At 42.4% G+C, this 20,197-nt stretch overlaps 1 protein-coding gene across 14 annotated transcripts in view; it reads left to right on the plus strand.

Annotated features, from left to right (window-relative positions):
* The window catches only part of sema4ba (sema domain, immunoglobulin domain (Ig), transmembrane domain (TM) and short cytoplasmic domain, (semaphorin) 4Ba), a 462,752-nt gene that overhangs the window by 321,380 nt on the left and 121,175 nt on the right, over positions 1 to 20,197 (plus strand). For 12 of the 14 annotated variants that reach the window (XM_063065887.1, XM_063065890.1, XM_063065888.1 and 9 more), the window contains one exon: positions 14,631 to 14,947. In XM_063065887.1, coding sequence (XP_062921957.1) covers positions 14,830 to 14,947 — 118 coding nt within the window. In that variant the 5' untranslated portion in view covers positions 14,631 to 14,829. Of the gene's footprint in view, positions 1 to 9,352; positions 9,512 to 13,182; positions 14,533 to 14,630; positions 14,948 to 20,197 lie in introns of those variants that run through there. The other 2 variants (XM_063065896.1, XM_063065899.1) reach the window with 2 other exon arrangements.

Here is a 20,197-nt window from a genome sequence, read left to right on the forward strand (position 1 = left end):
CTCCCCGTGACCGTGTGGTTTACTCCAGGTGCTTTGGTTCCTCCCACAGTCCAAAGATGTACCGGTTGGCAGGTTAATCGGTCATTGTAAATTGTAAAGGATTAAATGGGGGATTACTGTACTGGGTGGCACGGGTTGAAGGACCAGAAGGGCCTATTCACCAGAGATTTACCACAACAAGCGGCTACCTTGAAATTCATGATAAAAGGGTGTTGAAAATGGTAGCAATGGTCTGAAAGCACACTGAGAGTGGTTGCTAACATGCCAAATACACGTATCAATAAATCATCTCCAAGAACAGGATGTTCTTTCTTGATATTGGCACAGAATCAATGAAGTGATTAAGGCAGAGGCATTAAAGCAATCTGCTTTTAAATATGGCATGGTAGCGTAGTAATAAGCACAATGTTTTACAGTACCTGAGACCTGGGTTCAATTCCCGACACTGCCTGTAAGGAGCTTGTAGGCTCTCCCCATAACTGTGTGGGTTTCCTCCGGGTGCTTTGGTTTCCTCCCACAGTCCAAAGACGTAGCAATTGGCAGGTTAATTGGTCATTGTAAATTGTCCCGTGTTAGAATTAAATCGAGGTTTGCTGGTCGACATGGCTGGAAGGGCCCACACTGTATCTCAATAAATAAATAATAAACAATGAAATCCTGCTCTCTTCATTGCAAGATACAGGTATCTTGATTGAAATTTCTATAAATTTGGATTGGATTGGGAATTAATGTAGAACAGTACAGGGCCTTTGGCCTACAATTGTGCCAAAGTTTTAACGTTCTCTAAGGACATTCTAACTCATCCCTACTACATAACCCTCTATTTTTATTTCAGCCACGCCCCTATGTATTCCATTACTTGCAGGGGAGGGTGGGTTGTGATGTCATTTCTTTCAGCGATTCTTTTTTTTGTATTTCATGGCTACCTGGAGAAGATGAATATCAGAGTTGCATTGTACATGCATACTTTGACAATAAAATGAGCCTTTGACTTTTAAAAGTATCTTAAGTGTCCCTTATGTATCTGTCTCTATCACCAGCAGCCCCCACCCCCATTTCCTGTCTTGCTGAAAATCCCTCAAGCATTTCAGAAGACTGGCTGAGCAATGCCAAATTGATGCAAAGGGATGCTTTATCATCTCTTTTCAACATCTTTTGTTGCCAGACTATCCACTTTGCTCCTCCTGCCTCCATAGACTCCTTGATGGAGAAAGTCATGGTACCCAGAGCCACACATGATGGCGGTGTTTGGGTCAATGGAAGCAATCATACAGTACATTGACAGATCTTTAGCCCAACATAATCCTACATCATTGTTTCATCTCCCCTTGAATTCCACTACTAATTGTTGATACACTAACTATTTAACCTACTAACCTTCACATCTTTGGGATGTAGGAGGAAACTGGAGCACCCAGGAAGAACATGCAAACTCCACACATAGAGCACCCAAAGCCAGGATTGCACACATAACCATGAGAAAGTCTGCAGATGCTGGAACTTCAAAGCAACACCTGCAAAATGCAGGAGGAACTCAGCAGATCAGGCAGCATCTACAGAAACGAGTAAACAATTGATGTTTCGGGTAGCAACCTTTCTTCAGAAGGAAGGGGGATGATGCCAGAATAAAATGCTGGGGGGAGGGAAAGGAGGCTAGCTGGTCCCCCTGGGTTCCTCCCTCCTTCCCTTTCTCCTACGGTACATTCTCCTCTCCTACCAGATTCCTTTTCTCCAGCCAACCTCCTTCCCCTCCCCCCAGCTTTTTAAGTTTAACTTTTTAACTGTAAATTCCTGGGTGTCACTATCTCAGAGGACCTGTCCTAGACCCATCATATAAATATGTTTGCAAAGAAAACACTCAGTGCCTCTACTTCCTCAGGAGTCTGTGGAGATTAGGCTTGTCATCGAAAACCTCGGCAAACTTCTATAGGTATGTTGTGGAAAGTGTGCTGACTGGTTGCATTACGGCCTGGTATGGGAACACCAATACCTTTGAGCGGAAAACCCTACAAAAGCTAGTGGATTCGGCTCAGTGAATCACGTGTAAAGCCCTCCCAACCACTGAATACATATACATGAAACGTTGCCATAGAAAATCAAACATCCATCATCAGAGGTCCTCACCACCCCAGGCCATGCTCTTTTCTCGCTGCTGCCATCAGGTAGAAGGTAGAGGTACCTCAGGACTCGCACCACCAGGTTCAAGAGCAGTTTCTACACCTCAACCATCAGGCCCTTGAACAAAAGGGGATAATGACACTCATTTAAGGGCTCTTTTATCTTGTTATTTCTTGCTGGTTATTTATTACTACTGATTTATACCTACATTTGCACGGTTCGTTTGCAGTTTATAGTTCCTTATTTCTTACAGTTACTATCCTATAGATTTGCTAAGTATGCCCGCAGAAAAAGAATCTCAGGGTTGTATGTGGTGACATGTACGTACTCTGATAATAAATTTTACTTTATTCTGGCATCTTCCGCCTTCCTTCTCAGTCCAGAAGAAGGGACTTGGCCCGAAACATAAACTGTTTATTCATTTCTGTAGATGCTGCCTGATCTGCTGAGTTCCTCCAGAATTTTGTGTGAGGATTGAACACATCTCTGGTGCAGTGAGGCAGCGGGTCTCCTGTCTGCGCCATCAGGCTGCTCAATGGTTCAAAGAGATTGTCTGCAACCCCTTAAACACTCAAAAGCCATAATTAAATCATTCGGGTTTTCACAGACACTTTGACCAATGTTTATTTCCATACCCTGGCAGTCTTTAGACATGTTATAATGAGGATGAACAGTGCAATTCACAAGACGCAGTCACAAATGATAGCTGAAGAATAAATTATTTACAATGTTTACAGACTGTAGCCCTGGGAGATCTGATTTTGTTAGCACACATTGTCCAAAAAAACATGTTCTTTCTGAGATTGGGCTGAAAAAAAATTGAAGATTTTGATAGAGCTATACTCCTAATCTAGCCATAAATCAGCACCAGCAGATGTTGGTATCTAGTGCAGGCAGGCCGGTGATTGGAATCAACATCACAAGTATGTGTAATCGGGAACAGAGCTGTTGTATTTTAAAAGACTGAAAGCATAGAACACCTCAGCTGAAAGAAAGAATGGCCAGTTTAGGATAAGCATGTCTATTTGGCTTCAGTTCTTTTTTGTACTGTTTGTTATTAAAGTAAATGGCTGCCTGTTCATGTTGTAGTTTACTGACATGCAAAATCATTCAAAGCCATGTCTGCTGCACCACCTGGATTAGATCCGATACATGAATAGTAATTGGATTTGCAAAATAACATTATCAGGTTTCAGAATGCAGCCTACTCTGGGAGGTTACAATTAGGAAATTACCACCTCCCTCCCCCAGATCGAAATGACCTCACCAAAACCATGTGATTTTAAGTGATGACAGGTTTTAAGTTTTTATATTCCAGCACCGTGGAAGGCTGTGTTACTCACAGGCAGTTTGTCAAGCCTGTTAGGAAAGACTGTCATGGTCATGAAGAGGGGTTGTTTGGTCTTCAGTCAGATATCTTACTACCATTTCAGTAATACGTGCATACACACAATTGCTGAATATGACGATTTTAGTCAATTAATTATTAGTGTTTTGTACACTGTGCCAAGATAAACCATTTATCATACTGGGACAATCAGCTGATAATAAATCAGACATTGTCAACACTACAGCAGCCCTCCGCCTAGTTTAATTCCTTTGTGATTTATTCAGTTTTACACTTATTTCAAGGGAGCACAGAAATGGAGCTCCAGAGAGCTCAATAGGGTAAAGGACAGGGCTCCAGTGAATTCTGGGGGAGCACAGGGGACAGTCTCACTGAATCCTGGGGGAGTACAGGGGACAGCCTCACTGAGTTCTGGGGGAACACAGGGGACAGTCTCAGTGAGTTCTGAGGGAGTACAGGGGACAGTCTCAGTGAGTTCTGGGGGAACACAGGGGACAATCTCACTGAGTTCTGAGGGAGTACAGGGGACAGTCTCACTGAGTTCTGAGGGAGTACAGGGGACAGTTCACTGAGTTCTGAGGGAGTACAGGGAACGGTCTCAGTGAGTTCTGAGAGAGCACAGGGGACAGTCTCACTGAGTTCTGAGAGAGTACAGGGGACAGTCTCACTGAGTTCTGGGGGAGTACAGGGGACAATCTCACTGAGTTCTGGGGGAGTACAGGGGACAGTCTCACTGAGCTCTGAGGGAGTACAGGGGACAGTCTCAGTGAGTTCTGGGGGAGTACAGGGGACAGTGTCAGTGAGTACTGCGCGAGCACAGGGAATAGTTTCACTGAGTTTCACAGAAATGGAACCCCATTCTTTCAAGGGAGCTTGTGAAATGGGGCCTTGATGAGCTGGATAGTTGTATATTAGAATATCGCTTTAGAAACCGGAACAGGTTGAAGCTGTCAGGGGCACGGCTTTGCATTCTGACAGCGTGTGGTCAGCCACACAGAAGGGTTACAACAGCAATGCTCGGAGGTCCTGAGGAACCAAATGGACGCAAGCATTTAGCCCTGGGGGCTAACGTAGTTGTTCACTGGAAATTACAGCTAGGATTAGGTCAAACTGTTAAAGGCTACAACCAAACTTGGAAATATAGAAAGCAGTAGGAAGGAAGGTCAGACACATTGGCGTTAGGATAAAGAGTCTGGGGAATTAGCCAGAGAAGAGAAGTGAAACGCCAAACTGGGAAGTGTGAAGTGGTGCAACTGGGAAAATTCAAAGGCAAGGCAGTTTTATCGGATTGGTTCAATTTAAACAAAGACACAGTTCTTCCCTCCTCAGAATATTGTAGCTACCTTTATAAGCTTAAGGTTATTAATGAATTCAGAGCTGCTGCCTCACAGTTTCAGGGATCCAGCTTTGATTCTGACTATGGGTGCCCTCTCTGTTTGTTCTCCTTGTAACTATGTGGGTTTCCTCTGGGTCCTCCAGTTTCCACCTACATCCCAAAGGTGTCAGGGCTGGTAAGATAAAAGGCCAGATTATCTGTATTGTGTACGTAGGTAACAAAGTCTAAGGGAGTTGATGGGGAGAACAGGTTAGGAAAACTAGTTGGGGAATAGAATTGCTCAGTGAACAATAAGAGACTTGATAGGCCGCAAGGAAATGTATATGTCAAATTAGCTAGGCATTTTTCCTATAGTTTGCTAACAAAATTCAGTTGTCAGTCAGTATAGTCCATGGGTATTAAAAAACTCCAAGTTTCTCTTACTTGGTCAGGGTCAAGGTCATTTACTTGGTGTGGAGAATGGCTGGACATTTCAAGCTATTTCATTCCCAAGCTGAGGAAGATGTGCTTGAACAGGTTTCCCCCGAACCGGTAGCCGGGCTGGGTTCGAAAGATCAGGGAGCTGTGCTGTGGCAGGATTGGGATGGCAGGTCAGAGTGGCAGGATTCAGTGGGTCAGGGACGAAGACTATCAGGATTTAAATTAGGGGTCAGGCAGACTACATCTAGAGGTTAGGATGATTGCTGTTGGGTGAGGGGAAGGTTCAGGGGGAAGTGGTGAGATTTGAACTGGATTTGCGCTGTGGTTGGAGATAGTTGGGTGAGGGTGGGGTTTGGGGGGGTTGTTAGTGAATGATTGGGGTAGGTGCTGGTGTCGGGAGTATGTGATTTATGCTCCTTACAGCTTAGAATTCAGGAGTAAAGGAAAAAAAAACTGAGGATTACAGCCATAGATGAACGCTCTCAGACCTGAAATGTTGACGGCTTCCCCTTCCGCAGATGCTACCCGCCTGGCTGAGCTTTTCCAGCGTTTTCTGTTTTTGTTTCAGATTTCTGTCATCTGCATTATCTTTTATTTTATTTTCATCATGAAAGCTGGTTGAGAATGGCAACTGGTATATGGTGGGGTACAGGATGGAATAGGAGGTCATCGGTTGTGAAGATTGAGTTGAGGCCAGAGGCTTGGAAGGGTGAACAAAGGACCTAACTTAGTGAGGTCCCAACCCAGTATCATGGTGTGAAGACCTGATTACTGACTGAACCCCAGCACTCCTGGACCACCCAGTCCCAGTCTCATTTCCCTGCAATGCCTAAAAAAGGAGCGCAGCATGGGAAATGGTGCCTGCCAGGGTGACTACTATGGGAACAGTGTCAGGATGCAAGGTGTGCGACATAGAAACATCCAGTGAGATTGGAAGTGGCTGATCTCAGATGCCATTCTGGAGTGGAATTGATTTTGAGTTGCATAATGCTGAAGAAATTCTAGCTGATCAGCTTGACAGTAAAATAAGTAATAGCCATGATGAGATTCCAACACCTCATTAAAATTTGCATTATCCCATTGGAACTGGGTGTCTTGAAGATTCCCACCTTTATCAGTTACAATTTTAGCCACTCGCTTACGCCTGGTGAAAGGTTTACACAGAATACTTCAATTAAAATTGGTTGTCAAAACCTGTCAGAGAAAAAAATTGACTGGAAATTTTGGGCTATTGCCCACGTAATAGCACTAAATGAGGACTGAATATTTATTTCACTTAATCACAAATTCTGACAGATTTGGGCAAAATGAGAATTTATTCACATCCCTAAATGCACTCAATAAGTGGTGGCAAACTGCATTCTTGAACCACAGCAACCCTTCCAATTAAAGTTCTCATACTGCTATTACAAGCTGTTCCAAGATTTTGCTCAGGAACTCTCATACTCTGTCCATTACAAACAAAGTGAGTGAGCTACTGTTGGAGAGAGGGATGGAGTTGGGTTGTCAATCAGATGGGCTTTCTCCTAGTCTGTGCTGAGTTTCCTGAATGCTGTTCGAACTGAACTCATCCCGGCAAGTGCAAGATACTGAATTATACTCATAACGTGTGCCTTATGGAAAGACTTTGGGAAATTAAGTGACTAACACCCCATGAAATACCTAACCTTTATAGAGCCATAGGAAAGTACAGTATAGAAACAGGCCCTTTGGCCCTTATTGTCTATGCCGAACCATTTAAGCTCCCTACTCCCATTGACCTGAGCCGGGACCATAGACCTCCATACACCTACCATCCATGTACCTATCCAAACTTCTCCTAAACAGTGAAATCGAGCTTACATGCACAACTTGTGCTGGTGGCTCGTTCCACACTCTAACAACCCTCTGAGTGAAATGGTTTTCCCTCATATTCCCCTTAAACTTTTCACCTTTCACCCTTAACCCGCAACTTCTGGTTGTAGTCCCACCCGACCTCAGTGGAAAAAGCCTGCTTGCATTTACTCTGTTTATACCCCTCATAACTTTGTATACCTCAGTCAAATCTCTCAACCTTCTACACTCAATGAAGTAAAGTCTTAACCTATTTATTGGGTCCTACAGACCCAGCAACCATTGTAACCATTATTAATATAGCTGGTCCAATTTTCAGTGAGAGGTGACTGTGGGATCTTAACAGTGGGGAACTTAATGATAGTAATGCCATTGAGTGTCAGTAGAGGCTAGTTAGACTCTGCCACTGGGGTTGATAGAACTTCCAGTCATGCTGAACAGTCTCGTCCCAAAATGGCGACTGTACTCTTTTCTGTAGATGCTGCCTGGCTTGCTGAGTTCCTCCAGCATTCTGTGTGCGTTGTTTGATAGAACCTTGACTGACACATCCTTGCTGCTCGCCCACCCAAGCCTAGATATTGCCTGGATCTCTGCAGTGGGATAGCCTGCTTCAACATCATGAATATAGAAACTAGAAAGACCAAATGAATTGCAATAATGGTTTAGTTGTACTCTGTGTTGTATATACCTCCATGTGCAGCGTAGGTTCACAAGGTTAATTCCTGGGATGGTGGGACTGTCACTTGTTGAAAGATTGGAGCAACTGGGGTTGTATACACTGGAATTTAGAAGAATGAGAGGGGATCTGATTGAAACATAGAAGATTATTAAGGGATTGGACATGCTAGAGGCAAGAAACATGTTCCCGATGTTGGGGGAGTCCAGAACCAGAGGCCACAGTTTAAGGATAAGGGGTAAACAATTTGGAACGGAGTTGAGGAAAAACTTCTTCACACAGAGGGTTGTGGTTTTATGGAATGCTCTGCCTCAGAAGGCAGTGGAGGCCAATTCTCTGGATTCTTTCAAAAAGCGTTAGTTAGAGCTCTTAAAGAAAGGGGAGTGAAGGGATATGGGGAGAAGGCAGGAAAAGGGTACTGATTGTGGATGATCGGCCATGATCACAGTGAATGGTGGTGCTGGCTGGAAGAGCTGAGTGGCCTACTCCTGCACCTATTGTCTATTATCTATTTACATATGTATGCATTGCTATATGGATGCATCTATATATGTATGTGTCTTGCGCTTGTGGGGGTGAGTGCGTGTGCACGGATATGTATTTATGTTCATTGGATAGGACAGGTCGCTCGAAAAATTTCTTCTCAGAGAATCTGTCCTGGCCCAACATACTCATGCAATCACAAAGAAGCCAGCGATACTTCATTCGAAGTTTGAGGAGATTTTGACATCACCAAAGATTCTAAGCAAATCTCTGCAGATGTAGCGTGACATTCTGCGTGGTTACGACATGGCCTGGCGTGGAGGCTCTGATGCACAGGATCAAAGTAAAATACTGCAGAGGGCTGTAGACTCAGCCATCTCCATGAAGGGCATCTTAAAAAGGACGTGCCTCAGGAAGGCAGCACCTGTCATGAAGGACTCTCATCATGCCCTCTTCTCAATAGTGCCATCAGGGAGGAAGTACGGAAAGCTCAAGATGCATGGTCAACATTTTACCAACAGCTTCTTCCCCTCTGCCATCAGATTTCTGAACTGGGCATGAACCCATGAATAATACCTTAACATTTTGCTTTCTTTTTGAACTTTATTTTCTATATATTTCTCATAATAACTTTTTATGTATTGCTCTGCTGCCACAAAACAATAAATTTCACGACATATGTCGGTGATAATAAACCCGATTCTGATTCTGCGTTCTGTAATAGGTCAAGTGTTTGTTATCTGCCATCTGTCACGTTGGATCTGGCTTCATGTAAAACACAAAATGCCACATAGTGTTACAAACAGGAGATCATTTGGCCCGTTCTTTCCGTATTTAAATCCAATTAATCCAGCATTTTTGCTTTTTCTCCACAATCTGCCAGATTTCTCTTTGACCAATTTAGCCAAGTCCCTTATTAAGGCTGACAACATACTTTAAAGAGGGAGAAAAATGGACAAAGTTTTCACTTCGAACACACCCTGATTAAGCAAATCAGCTCTCGTCAGCTTTCTTTAGTCTGACAGAGAACCACACCTATCTTTGAGTCTATACACTGCACCAAATGTTTATTATCAAGTATCGCTGCTACTTTCTGGATTAGTCAGGTTTACTCACCATCGTCAGGGACAGTCAATCTGTGAAATTACTCCAAGTTTTTCCATTTGCTGAAGTCGACTGAGTGATTTCTTGAAACTGCCAATCACTTAAACTAGGTTGGTTACAAGATTGTGCAGTAATAGTCACAGAGTTTATATTCCCAATTTCCTTTTGTGTCTCGCACTCATCAACTGTTCAGGTAATGTCACACTTCCTTTGAATTTCTCTTTAATGTTCAGCGTGCAAATGTGAAATTCGCTCACACACAGCAGGAATATACTTTGGAAGATCTTGGCTAATGGACTTCTGTTGGGAAAGGTGGTTCATGGAGTCATCCTTTTGAATCTTTGATATCTGAGTACTGTAGATTGAATTCACTTTACTTAATGGTGATGGTGACTTGCATTGTGAATGTTGATTTGTGAGTTAATGTCCATCCAAATTCATTTTCATTTTATTATTATAGCTATTAATTTTTAACACTGTCTGTCGTTGTAGTGTGAGGTTATTATTGTTTGAGTGATGACAGGAATTTACAGTGGGGAGATGGATTGCTCAGTTGAGTAACTGTAGCAATTTTTTTGGATGCTTTCACTAGTGCTGAGAAGGGGATTAAAGATTGCAGATTAAAGTTTATTCAGCAATGAGTTGTAAATGGGGATGGGAGATATTTAAGCACAGTGGAAGTCACACCTGCGCTGCAGTATGAAGCCAGTAGTTTCTTTCTCAATTCATGAATTTAGGTGAAAAATTAAATCTTAAGTACCACTAAATGCAGGTTATTTGTGCAGTGTAAAGTGCTGAATGTTCACAAGCTCTTCCAATTCAATATAATCCTTTTGGGAGGACAATCTGTAAGTAGCAGATTGCAGTATATGCAATGCAGTGTACCTGGACATGTGTGCAGAGTATGCAGTGTAAATGCAACCCGTGTCATTTCACACAGCAAAATGCAGCATAATGGTGTGCACAGTTCTGATTGAAGCAGTGCAAGGGGTATATGGACTGTAGAGTGCAGAATAGTGGGGTAATGCAGGGTGTATAATAGTGTATAATATAATTTATCGTGCAATATATACAGGTTAATGAGATGCATATAGTTTAAAGTGTACCTACTTTCATACAGAGATATTGCAGTGTGTGTTATAATGCAATTTTTCAATAAGTATATTGGATTTAGTGTATTATGTCATTTAGTGCAATGTATGACATTTAATGCAATGTTAAGTTTAATTTAGAGCAGTACATTGCAGTCTATGTGATTCACTGAGATGCATGTGGTTGAATACAGTGGTTCAGTGCAGTGTTTGTAACATAACGTTGTGATATGATACAATATTTTCATATAATAGAATGTAAGTGGATTCTTAGCAGTGGGACTCACTGAATCTAACCTTGCGTGCAACTCGTTGGACTTCTCCAATACAGTCTCTGGCAAGACCCAGTCCCAGTGGTAGGACAAACCCAGCAGAGCTGGGGCGACAGTGGTACAAAGGTGGAAGGGAATAGTCCCAGTGATGGAAAAGGTTACACATCAATAACTCGCTCACTGAAGTAGGGTCTGCGGAGCCACCTGGCTCTCGACCTCATCGCAGCCTTGGTCTGAACGCAGATTGAAGGGTTGAATTTCAGAGGGGAGGTGTGAGTGACAACAGGACAACAGTTTGGCCAAATGTGGCATGAAAAAGAACCAGCAAAACCGAAGTCAATGGACATCAAAGAGGAAAACACGCCAGCGGTTCTTCCCAAAGGGAGAAGATGTGATTGCCAGAGATCAGTGACCGCCGCCCCTTGCCTCTGGAGTTTGCTGCAGGGCTTCTCCAGGCTAGCGTCGTCAGCCAATACCATCAGTAGGTTGGAAGTTGGGATTCTCTCTGGTGACTGCACACAGTCAAGTACAGTACCTGAACAGATTCAGAAATGAGCTGACAAGTGGTAAGTTGTCGAAAGTGCCAAATAGAATCTAATCAGCTACCTTTAATGTTCAATAACATTATCATCTCTGCATGTCCCACCATCATCATCTCATGGGCTACCATTGACCAAAGCTCCAGTTCTAGCTGACACTATAAAGCAGCAGACGGTGTTAAAAATGGTTTTTACAGTGTGGTAGGGCAGCATAATACAACATACGCAGCATGAAGTTTAGTATGGATTATAATATTTTGATAAAATTAATGGTAGTATATTAGCAATGTGTGGGCACGTGGCCAAGTGGTTGCATTGGACTAGCGACCTGAAGGTCGTGAGTTCAAGCCCTAGCCGAGGCAACGTGTTGTGTCCTTGAGCAAGGCATTTAATCACACATTGCTCTGCGACAACACTGGCGCCAAGCTGTATGGCTCCTAATGCCCTTCCCTTGGACAACATTGGTGTCGTGGAGAGGGGAGACTTGCAGCATGGGAAACTGCTGGTCTTCCATACAACCTTGCCCAGGCCTGCGCCCTGGAGAGTGAAGACTTTCCAGGCGCAGATCCATGGTCTTGCAAGACTAACGGATGCCTTTATAGCATTGACCTTAGAATAATATTATACAATGCAACACCTGCGGCATAATGCATCATAATGCAATCTAAGGCACTGTAAGCAACTTAATGAGCAGTTTATATGAGTGAATTATGTATTTTATATATGTGTTGCTTGGTGAATACAAGGTTCAGAAATGGTGCAAATGGCTGAGGCATAGAAAACCTTGAAATCCAATGGGACTTACTCCCTTAAGTGATTTAATTTAGCACGTCATTTAGTTTGCATTGAATTTCTGTTTTGTACTGGTTGTGACAGTTTTAAACAGTCCAAGTTGCAAGCAAGTTTGAGGTTAAAATTGAGTGCTCATATTAAAAATGCACATTAACAGAGCAAGTGCAAGCTTTGTCTAATATTAAAATTAAGAATTATAATTAATTGTGGATTTATTAATATTTAATTTTTAGATATTATCAAAGGAAAGATGACTGCATATAGGGAAACTTAATGCATCAAATAATCACAAACATAGAATTAGATTTTCTTAATTTTAGCAATTTTATTAATGTCCAATCTAGGTTAACAATTGAATATAGATTTATCTTACTTCTGGCGTTCCTACAGGTAATTAGATTTCACCCAGAGTTGCATCATTTTTATGCTTTTCCTGTCTCAGTCTCCAGTAAGTCAAAGCTGCTAGTTCTTGCTGTTAAAGTCAGAGACCTTTCTTCATCTGACTGAAGCCACTGTGTGGTGCTGAACTAAAATATTTTATACACTAAAACATCTGAACTAAAATACTTTATTGTAACTTGCAGTCCAATAAATCTGCATGGTGACTGGTTTCCTGGCCTGTAACTGTCAACAATTATTTATCATGAGAAGAAGTAGGGGAACATCGATAAGAACATCAGTTAGGCTGCAGTTATCTTGCACAGACCTTTTCCTTGGGCGCCTGTCACGCAGAATATGCACTGTAGTTGTGTGCTCTTAATGCAACTGCTGGATAGATCAAAGTTGCTGGAGAACTGATTGTGGCCTTCTCAATCATCAGTGGTTGGCCTGTTTGTTGTGGTGGACACCTACTGGAGGAATAGATTTAGAAATGGGGCTAGAGGTCCACACAAGGGACTGAGCTGGCATTTTCTGTCCCATTTGTCTCATTTACAAATGTCACAATCAGTGTTCTATCTTCTTAAATACTCTGTTTTTATAAAATTGTCAAACATTTATTTGGAGTAAGTCCATAAAAATGAGAATTTATATATTTTTTAGTTTCTTTGAATATGTTCCACATTATTGCACTTGAGCAAGACATTACAGACGAAAGAAGAGTAACTTTTAAGGAGTGTATTCAAGGTGAGGGGAGAGGGGTAGGGATAAAGCACAAGAACCTTGGATGGAAACAGCCGTAGCCATAATCATCAATAGTCATAAAAGCATGCAGTCCAGAAACAGGATCTTTGGCCCACCACGTCCATAGTGATCATCAGGAACCTATCCAAACCAATTCCATTTATCAGCACATGACCTTTAACACACTGGCAGTTCAATTGCTTGTCTAAATGCTTCTTAAATGTTCTGAGCATATCTCCCTCCACCACCCACTCTGGCAAGTGCATCCAAGATTCCAGCCACTCTATGGGTGAAATGCCTCTTCCTCAGATCTCTTTTAAACCTCCTACCAATTATTCTACACTTATAGTTTTATATTCCTCTGCTACCTTTCCTATATATGTCCTTGATAATGCATTTTCATGGTCCTCACATAGCCCGTGAAGATTATAGAAATCTGCCTGAGCCCCATCAATCCCTTGGAAACCAAATTTTGGCTTGAAGACAATGGGGATCTGCACAATGCCAGACCTTGAGGAGTTCTCAGCGACTTATGAATCTGCAGGTGTAACATGACCTGGTGCACCAAGGATATGGAGGGATATGGAATCAGTTACTGACATTGAGGGGTGTTGACACCAGGTGTCATTGAATGCCACCAGGCAGAATATGATAAGTGTATAGACTGGGGAGAGCTGGGTGGGGGTAGCAGAGTACAGGGTGAATTGATGCTTATGGATGACTGGAGATAGGAGCATAGCCAATAGAGCATTAGGATCTTGAGGTAACAAAGGCAAGGGTGAGAATTCCAGCAGCAAGGGAACTGAGAGAGGATGAGGGTGGGCAATGTTACTGAGCCGTCATGGTGATGGAACAGAAATGGGATTGGGAGATCAGAAGATTATTTCATGGTGGTATAGGGCACCAGGTTGGTAGATAGTTGGTAGTGCCAAGTACAAGGATGGAGTCTGGGGCTGTGTATGAAACATGTGACGGAGGCCAGGACTACTTGGTTCAGGCTTCCAAATACAGGCCTGAAGGAGATTTTGTGTTCTCAATTACCGAATAAAAAGCCACAATGTGGTAGATTTAAGTTAGAAGAACATTCTAAAGAAGCAGTATGGGGAGAGTTGGAAGATGACAACTAATATGACATGTTTGTTACTGGAGAGATCTCATTCAACAACAGCAAGTCAGATGGAAATGGAAGGGGCCACAGATCAATTATCTGGGGGAGTCCTGTAGGTGATCATCCAGGAATAGAGAGGGAAGTCATTGAATCACTGGCCAAGGCTGGATAGGTGGGAGAGAACCAGGCAAATATAATCACACCAAGCAGAGGATGATGCAGTAATAGTTCTGACAGAAGAGAGTTCACACACTATGAAATGTGGTAGCTTCCAGACACCAAGCCAGCTTGTGAGTAGTTCATGCGATCTTTGTTGTTAACACATGATTATGTTGCTCCTGTAACTGATCTGTCACTAACCTTTCCTTGCTTGCTGCTTCTGTTGCAGGTTCAGCTTCGGGAAATAGCAAGCCTGCTTGGATTTCGTCTGACCTGTAGGAACAGGTTTGGGGGAGCGACAGCACTGGCTGAGAGTCGTGTTGCTGTTTGCTGTACCCACCCCGGTCTCTTACTGTGAATAAGCCGATTTCAAACCCTTTGCGGATTAGACCGGGTGGGGTGGCAGCTGCTGCCTTTCTGTAGCCACCATGAACCTGGGCAGCCTGCGTTACCTGGTGCTGACAGCAACTACTCTATACACCGCCGCGTTCAATCAGCCCACAAGCAGGGAGTATGATCCGATTCCAAGGATTGCCTTTGCCTACAGTAAGTGTGCCCGCTTGCTCACTGAAAAAGTGACATGTTAAGATTGCTTTGGATAAGTCTTATTTGATTCTGAAAGTGATAACTGTTTAACACATGCAAGGATATTAAAGTGAGGACAAGAGGGTCAGAAACTGATTGCCTTGACATCTGATCCTCTTCCCATTCATCTGCTTTATGTATGTCTGCTACTGCTCCTCATACAAGATGAGGACAACCAGTAATGAGAATGGAAAGATCGAGTGGGTGATCACCTCTCTCTCTAATAACGTATGCCAATTCAGAAAGCTTTCCACAGATAATCATGAACTGCTCTGAAAAATCAACACCGCGTCATTTTAATTTGAAACACAAAATGCTGTAACAGCTCAGCAGCTCAGGCAGCGTCTCCAGCTGGCCACAGCTTTCCCAGTTCAGAAGTTCAAAGTTCCCAACGTAATTGCTCAAAATTCATTGCTCCCAACTATCTCACTCCGGTAACCTTCATGGATCACAGGCAGGCTGTCCGGTAGCAGAAATCTTGTGACATTATAAGAAGAGTAGAGAATCTCATCACCTTTTCTCAGAAGGACACTGGAAATTACTGAAGGGAATGCACACACTGCACAGTCAAAGGAAAAGCTCTGAAATAGAGAGGGACGACTGCAAACTTATGTGATTAAAATACGGACTGGAGCTTAGTAACAGGACTGTCCCCTCTGAATCAGGAGTTCATGCATGCAAGCTAAACCAAAACATAATTCAAAGTTCAAAATAAATCTATTATCACCATATGTCACCAGATACTGCCCCTAGATTCATTTCCTTGCAGGTTTGCACAGTAGAATAGAGAAATACAGTAGAATCAAAGAAAAACTACCAACAAAGTCTGAGAACCAACCAATGTGTAGAAAACATGATTTTCTAATGTTATGGGGACCCTTTCTGAGTTATTTTCATAATCTTTGAACTGTTATTAAAGTATGGATCTGAGCCATTATTAATATAATATTATATGGTAAGCTATTTCTTTTTTTTTCTTTTTTTTTAACAACCAGCTCATTTTGGTAGTGGGAGTAGATTTTTTTAAAACAAAATACAATTATCTTACATTATTTCATTTCATAATTCAATATTTTTTCTACGTGATTGATCTGATATATGGGATACTGTAATCATATTACTGTGATTTAAGTGCAATGCAATTTGTATTACTTAATTGTATCCATATTAATTTTGTATTTGTATAATATTAATAAAAATATTGAAAAGGAAAAAGCCAAAAAGGTGCAAATAAAAATGATAAATAAACAAACAAACAAACAACCCGGGTTCAATTCCTGCTGCTGCCTGTAAGGAGTTTGTACGTTCTCCCCGTGACTGCGTGGGTTTCCTCCAGGTGCACCAGTTTCCTCCCACAGTCCAAAGACATACCGGTTGATAAGTTAATTGGTCATTGTAAACTGTCCCAGGATTAGGTTAGGGTTAAACTGGGAGTTGCTGGGTGCCATGGCTTAAAGGGCCAGAAGGGATTACCTCATGCTGTATCTCAATAAAGAAAGAAATACTTAGATAGATTGACAAGCAAATGAATGAATGAACGAACGAACAGGAGTAGTAAAGTCATTGAAATTAGTCTGTTGGATGTGCAGTCAGTTCAGTGTTGATGTGTGTGAAGTTATCCACGCTGGTTTAGGAGCCTGATAGTTGTAACTGTTCCTGAACCTGGTGGTGTGAGTACCCCCTCCCCAATGGCAGCAGTGAGAAGAGAGCAGGCCTGAGTGGTGCAGTCCTTGATGATGGATGCTGCTTTCTTGTGGCAGTGCTCCTTGTAGATGTGCTCAATGGTAGGGAAAGAAATTCCTCAGAATTGGCTGTATCCACTACTTTAGTAGGTTTTTCCATTCTTGTGCATTAGTGTTTCTATATCAGTTCATGGTACAACCAGTCAGGATACTCTCCGTTGTGCATCTATAGAAGTTTGTCAAAGTTTGTCATGTTGAATTTGTGCAAACTTGTAAGAAAATAGAGGTGCTGCTATGCCTTCTGTGTAATGCCAGTTGTGTGCTGGTCCCAGGATGGAATATCTGAAATGGTATCGGCAAAGAATTTAAACTTAATGACCCTCTCCACCTCTGCTTCCCTAATGAGGATGCTTCACGGGCTTCCACTTTTCTCCTTCTGTAATCAATAATTAGTTCTTTGGTTAGATTAGATTAGATTCAACTTTATTGTCATTGTGCCGAGTACAGATACAAAGCCAATGAAATGCATTTAGCATCTGACCAGAAATGCAAAGGATAGTGTTACAAAATAACTGCAAATAAAAAAAGTGCTACAGCACACAAATATGGAAGTACTGAGACAGTATAATACGGATGCCATACTGCTTAGCGCTGTGATGAGAGGTTCAGCAGTGTCACAGCCTCAGGGAAGAAGCTCTTCCTGTGCGTGCTGGTGCGGGAGCGGAGGCTCCTGTAGCGCCTAACGGATGGGAGGAGAGTGAAAAGTCCATGGTTAGGGTGAGATGCATCCCTGATAATGCTTTTCGCCCTGCCCAGGCAGCGTTTATGGTAGATGTTCTCAATGGTGGGCCGATTGGGTGCCGATAATCCGCTGGGCAGTTTTCACCACACGCTGGAGTGCTTTGCGGTCCAATAAGGGACAATTGCCATATCACACTGAGATGCAGTTGGTGAGTATGCTCTCAATGGTACAGCGGTAAAAGTCCGTCAGTATCCTGGGACAGAGGTGAGCTTTCTTCTTTTGCTGACATTGAGTGAGAGGTTGTTGTGGCACCGTTCAACCTGTTTTTCAATCTCCCTCCTCTGTGTTGATTCATCACCACCTTTGAATTTGCCAACGTCAGCGGTGTTGTCAGCAAACTTAAATATGGCATTGGAGTTGGACTTAGCCTCACGTGAACTGAGAGGCTTCATGAACTACATTCAGCGAGCTTTGTGTTGTCTAAGGTGTGAATATCTGGGATAGTTTTAACCTGCTTTTATGAACAAAAAGAAGACTTGCATTATTTCTTAAAAATAGCGAACGCTGGAAGTATTCAGAACAAAGCACCCACAAAGCTGGAGGAACTCTGTAGTCAACCATCGTCTCTGGACAGGAATTAACAGTCAATATTTAGGGCCGAGACCCTGAACAGGAATTTTGTTTATTCCTCTCCATAGATGCTGTCTAACATGCTAAGTTCCCTCAGCCTTTTGTGTGTGTTGCTCTAGATTTACAGAATCTGCAAATTCTCTTGAGTTCTGGGAGTATTCAGCAGGTTAGAGAGTTTCTGTGAAGGGAGAAGCTCAACTTAATGTAGCAGGTTGACAATCTTTCATCAGACAGAAAGTTCTGATGATAAGTTATTGGCTTGAAAAGTGAACTCTCTTTTTCTCTCCCCAGAAAAGCTGTGTGATCTGTCAAGCATTTGCAGCATTTATATTTTATTTCAGGTTTTCAGAATCTGCAGTATGTTGTTTTACATTCATGTAGCACATTTCATGTTGATTTCAGTATACCCCATTCATATGCTTTAATGCATTGAAGTATTGTTGAAATATGGTCACTGTTGTAATGCTGGCACATAGCATACTTCTACTAACAACTTTGTGCTAATTGACCAGATACTCTCTTTCACTGAGAGATAAGATCTGGCAATACCACCCTGTTCTAAGAGAGCAGTCACTTCCTCGATTTAAGGTACATTACCTCTGACAGTGCAACACTCCCACCATAAGCATATAGATTTTATGTCCCTGACCACAAGAATGCAACTTGACTCTAGAACGGATGATAATCACTTGCAGGAGTATTTTATTTAGTGATACAGTGTGGATGGAGTAGACCTTCCTGCCCTTCATCCGTGCTGCCCCAGCAACCCACAATTTAATCCTAGCCTCATGATGAGATCATTTACAATGACCAACCAGTGTGTCTTTGGACTGTGGGAGGAAACCAGAGCACCCGGAGACAACCCACGCAGCTCACAGGGAGGAAGAACAGACTTCTTACAGATGGTGCTGGAACTGAGCTCCGAACTCCAACATGTTGAGCTGTAATAGCTTAGTGCTAACCTCTACACTAACATGACGATAATGCAGTAATGACTATTGCTTTGATTGCGATCAATAGGATGACCTTTCCTGATGAAGAGTGCAACTAGCCAGACATTTTAGTGTCTGGAATAAGACCATTCCGCCTCTTCTTTCTAGGCCAAAGAACCTCACAAGGCCTGTGTTTTCCTCATAGACAGTTTTTTTCCTCCTTTTCAAATATTTATTCTCTTTCAGGAGGTTGTTATTAAATCCATTTCCCTTTCCATTCAACATTGCATTCCAGATCTTGTTTGTTGGCAAATTCACTGAAGAGTGAGTAAAGGTGGAGGGGTTAATCTGAATCTGGGGCAATGATATCACCACCTCACCTGCGTGCAAAATCCGATGAGTAATTGTAGCCAGCTTCTGTGGGGGAGATAAGAGGAACTTTGATTGTTTTAAGGTGCACCAAACGGTGAGTAATTCTCACTGCATGTCTGTGCAAACTCTTGGCACAGAACAGATGTAACACAATGATTTTAGATAAATAGATATTCAACTTTGGCACAGTTTGCTGCCCAGAACAGAAATCAACATGTTTCATGGAACTTAGTCAAACAGCTTGTATATGTGTAACACATGAAGACTTCAGATGGAACCAAAATATGTAACAAACAATGGTCTTATAGTTATGTTAGTGGATTACCACTCTACACCAATCTTCTAATCAAGGTACAAATCACGCCATGACAAATATAAAAATTTGAATCAATTTAATGTGGAAAGCATATTTTATACTGGCAGTACTGACGATGGCAATGAAACTGTAAACCTATCACAAAGCATGGCAACTGCTCTAACCTAGAGGTGACTCCAGACTCAGACCTATCTGTTTCATTGTTCACTCCGAACTTCACTCTGAAGTTCGTCACTCAATTGCAAGACACCCGCCATCATTGAAAAAAGGGATCTAGTGCTGTCCCGGCGTATATGACAAATAAACTCTTTTCGGGCTTCCAGCTGGGTACAGGTATTGATTTTAACTTATGTTTCAATGACAAACTCTGATGAGGCTGGAAGCCCGAGAAGAGTTTATTCATCTACCATCGCTGTTGAAATACGAGAGACATCTGTGCAGCAAGATCCATAAATAAAGAAGGATATCCTTTGTCCCTTGGTAGGTTTAATGATGGATAAATCCCAGGACTGGATGGGATTCATCCCAGGCTGCTGT

The sequence above is a fragment of the Mobula hypostoma genome, chromosome 13 (assembly GCF_963921235.1).
Source record: "Mobula hypostoma chromosome 13, sMobHyp1.1, whole genome shotgun sequence".
NCBI lineage: Eukaryota > Metazoa > Chordata > Chondrichthyes > Myliobatiformes > Myliobatidae > Mobula > Mobula hypostoma.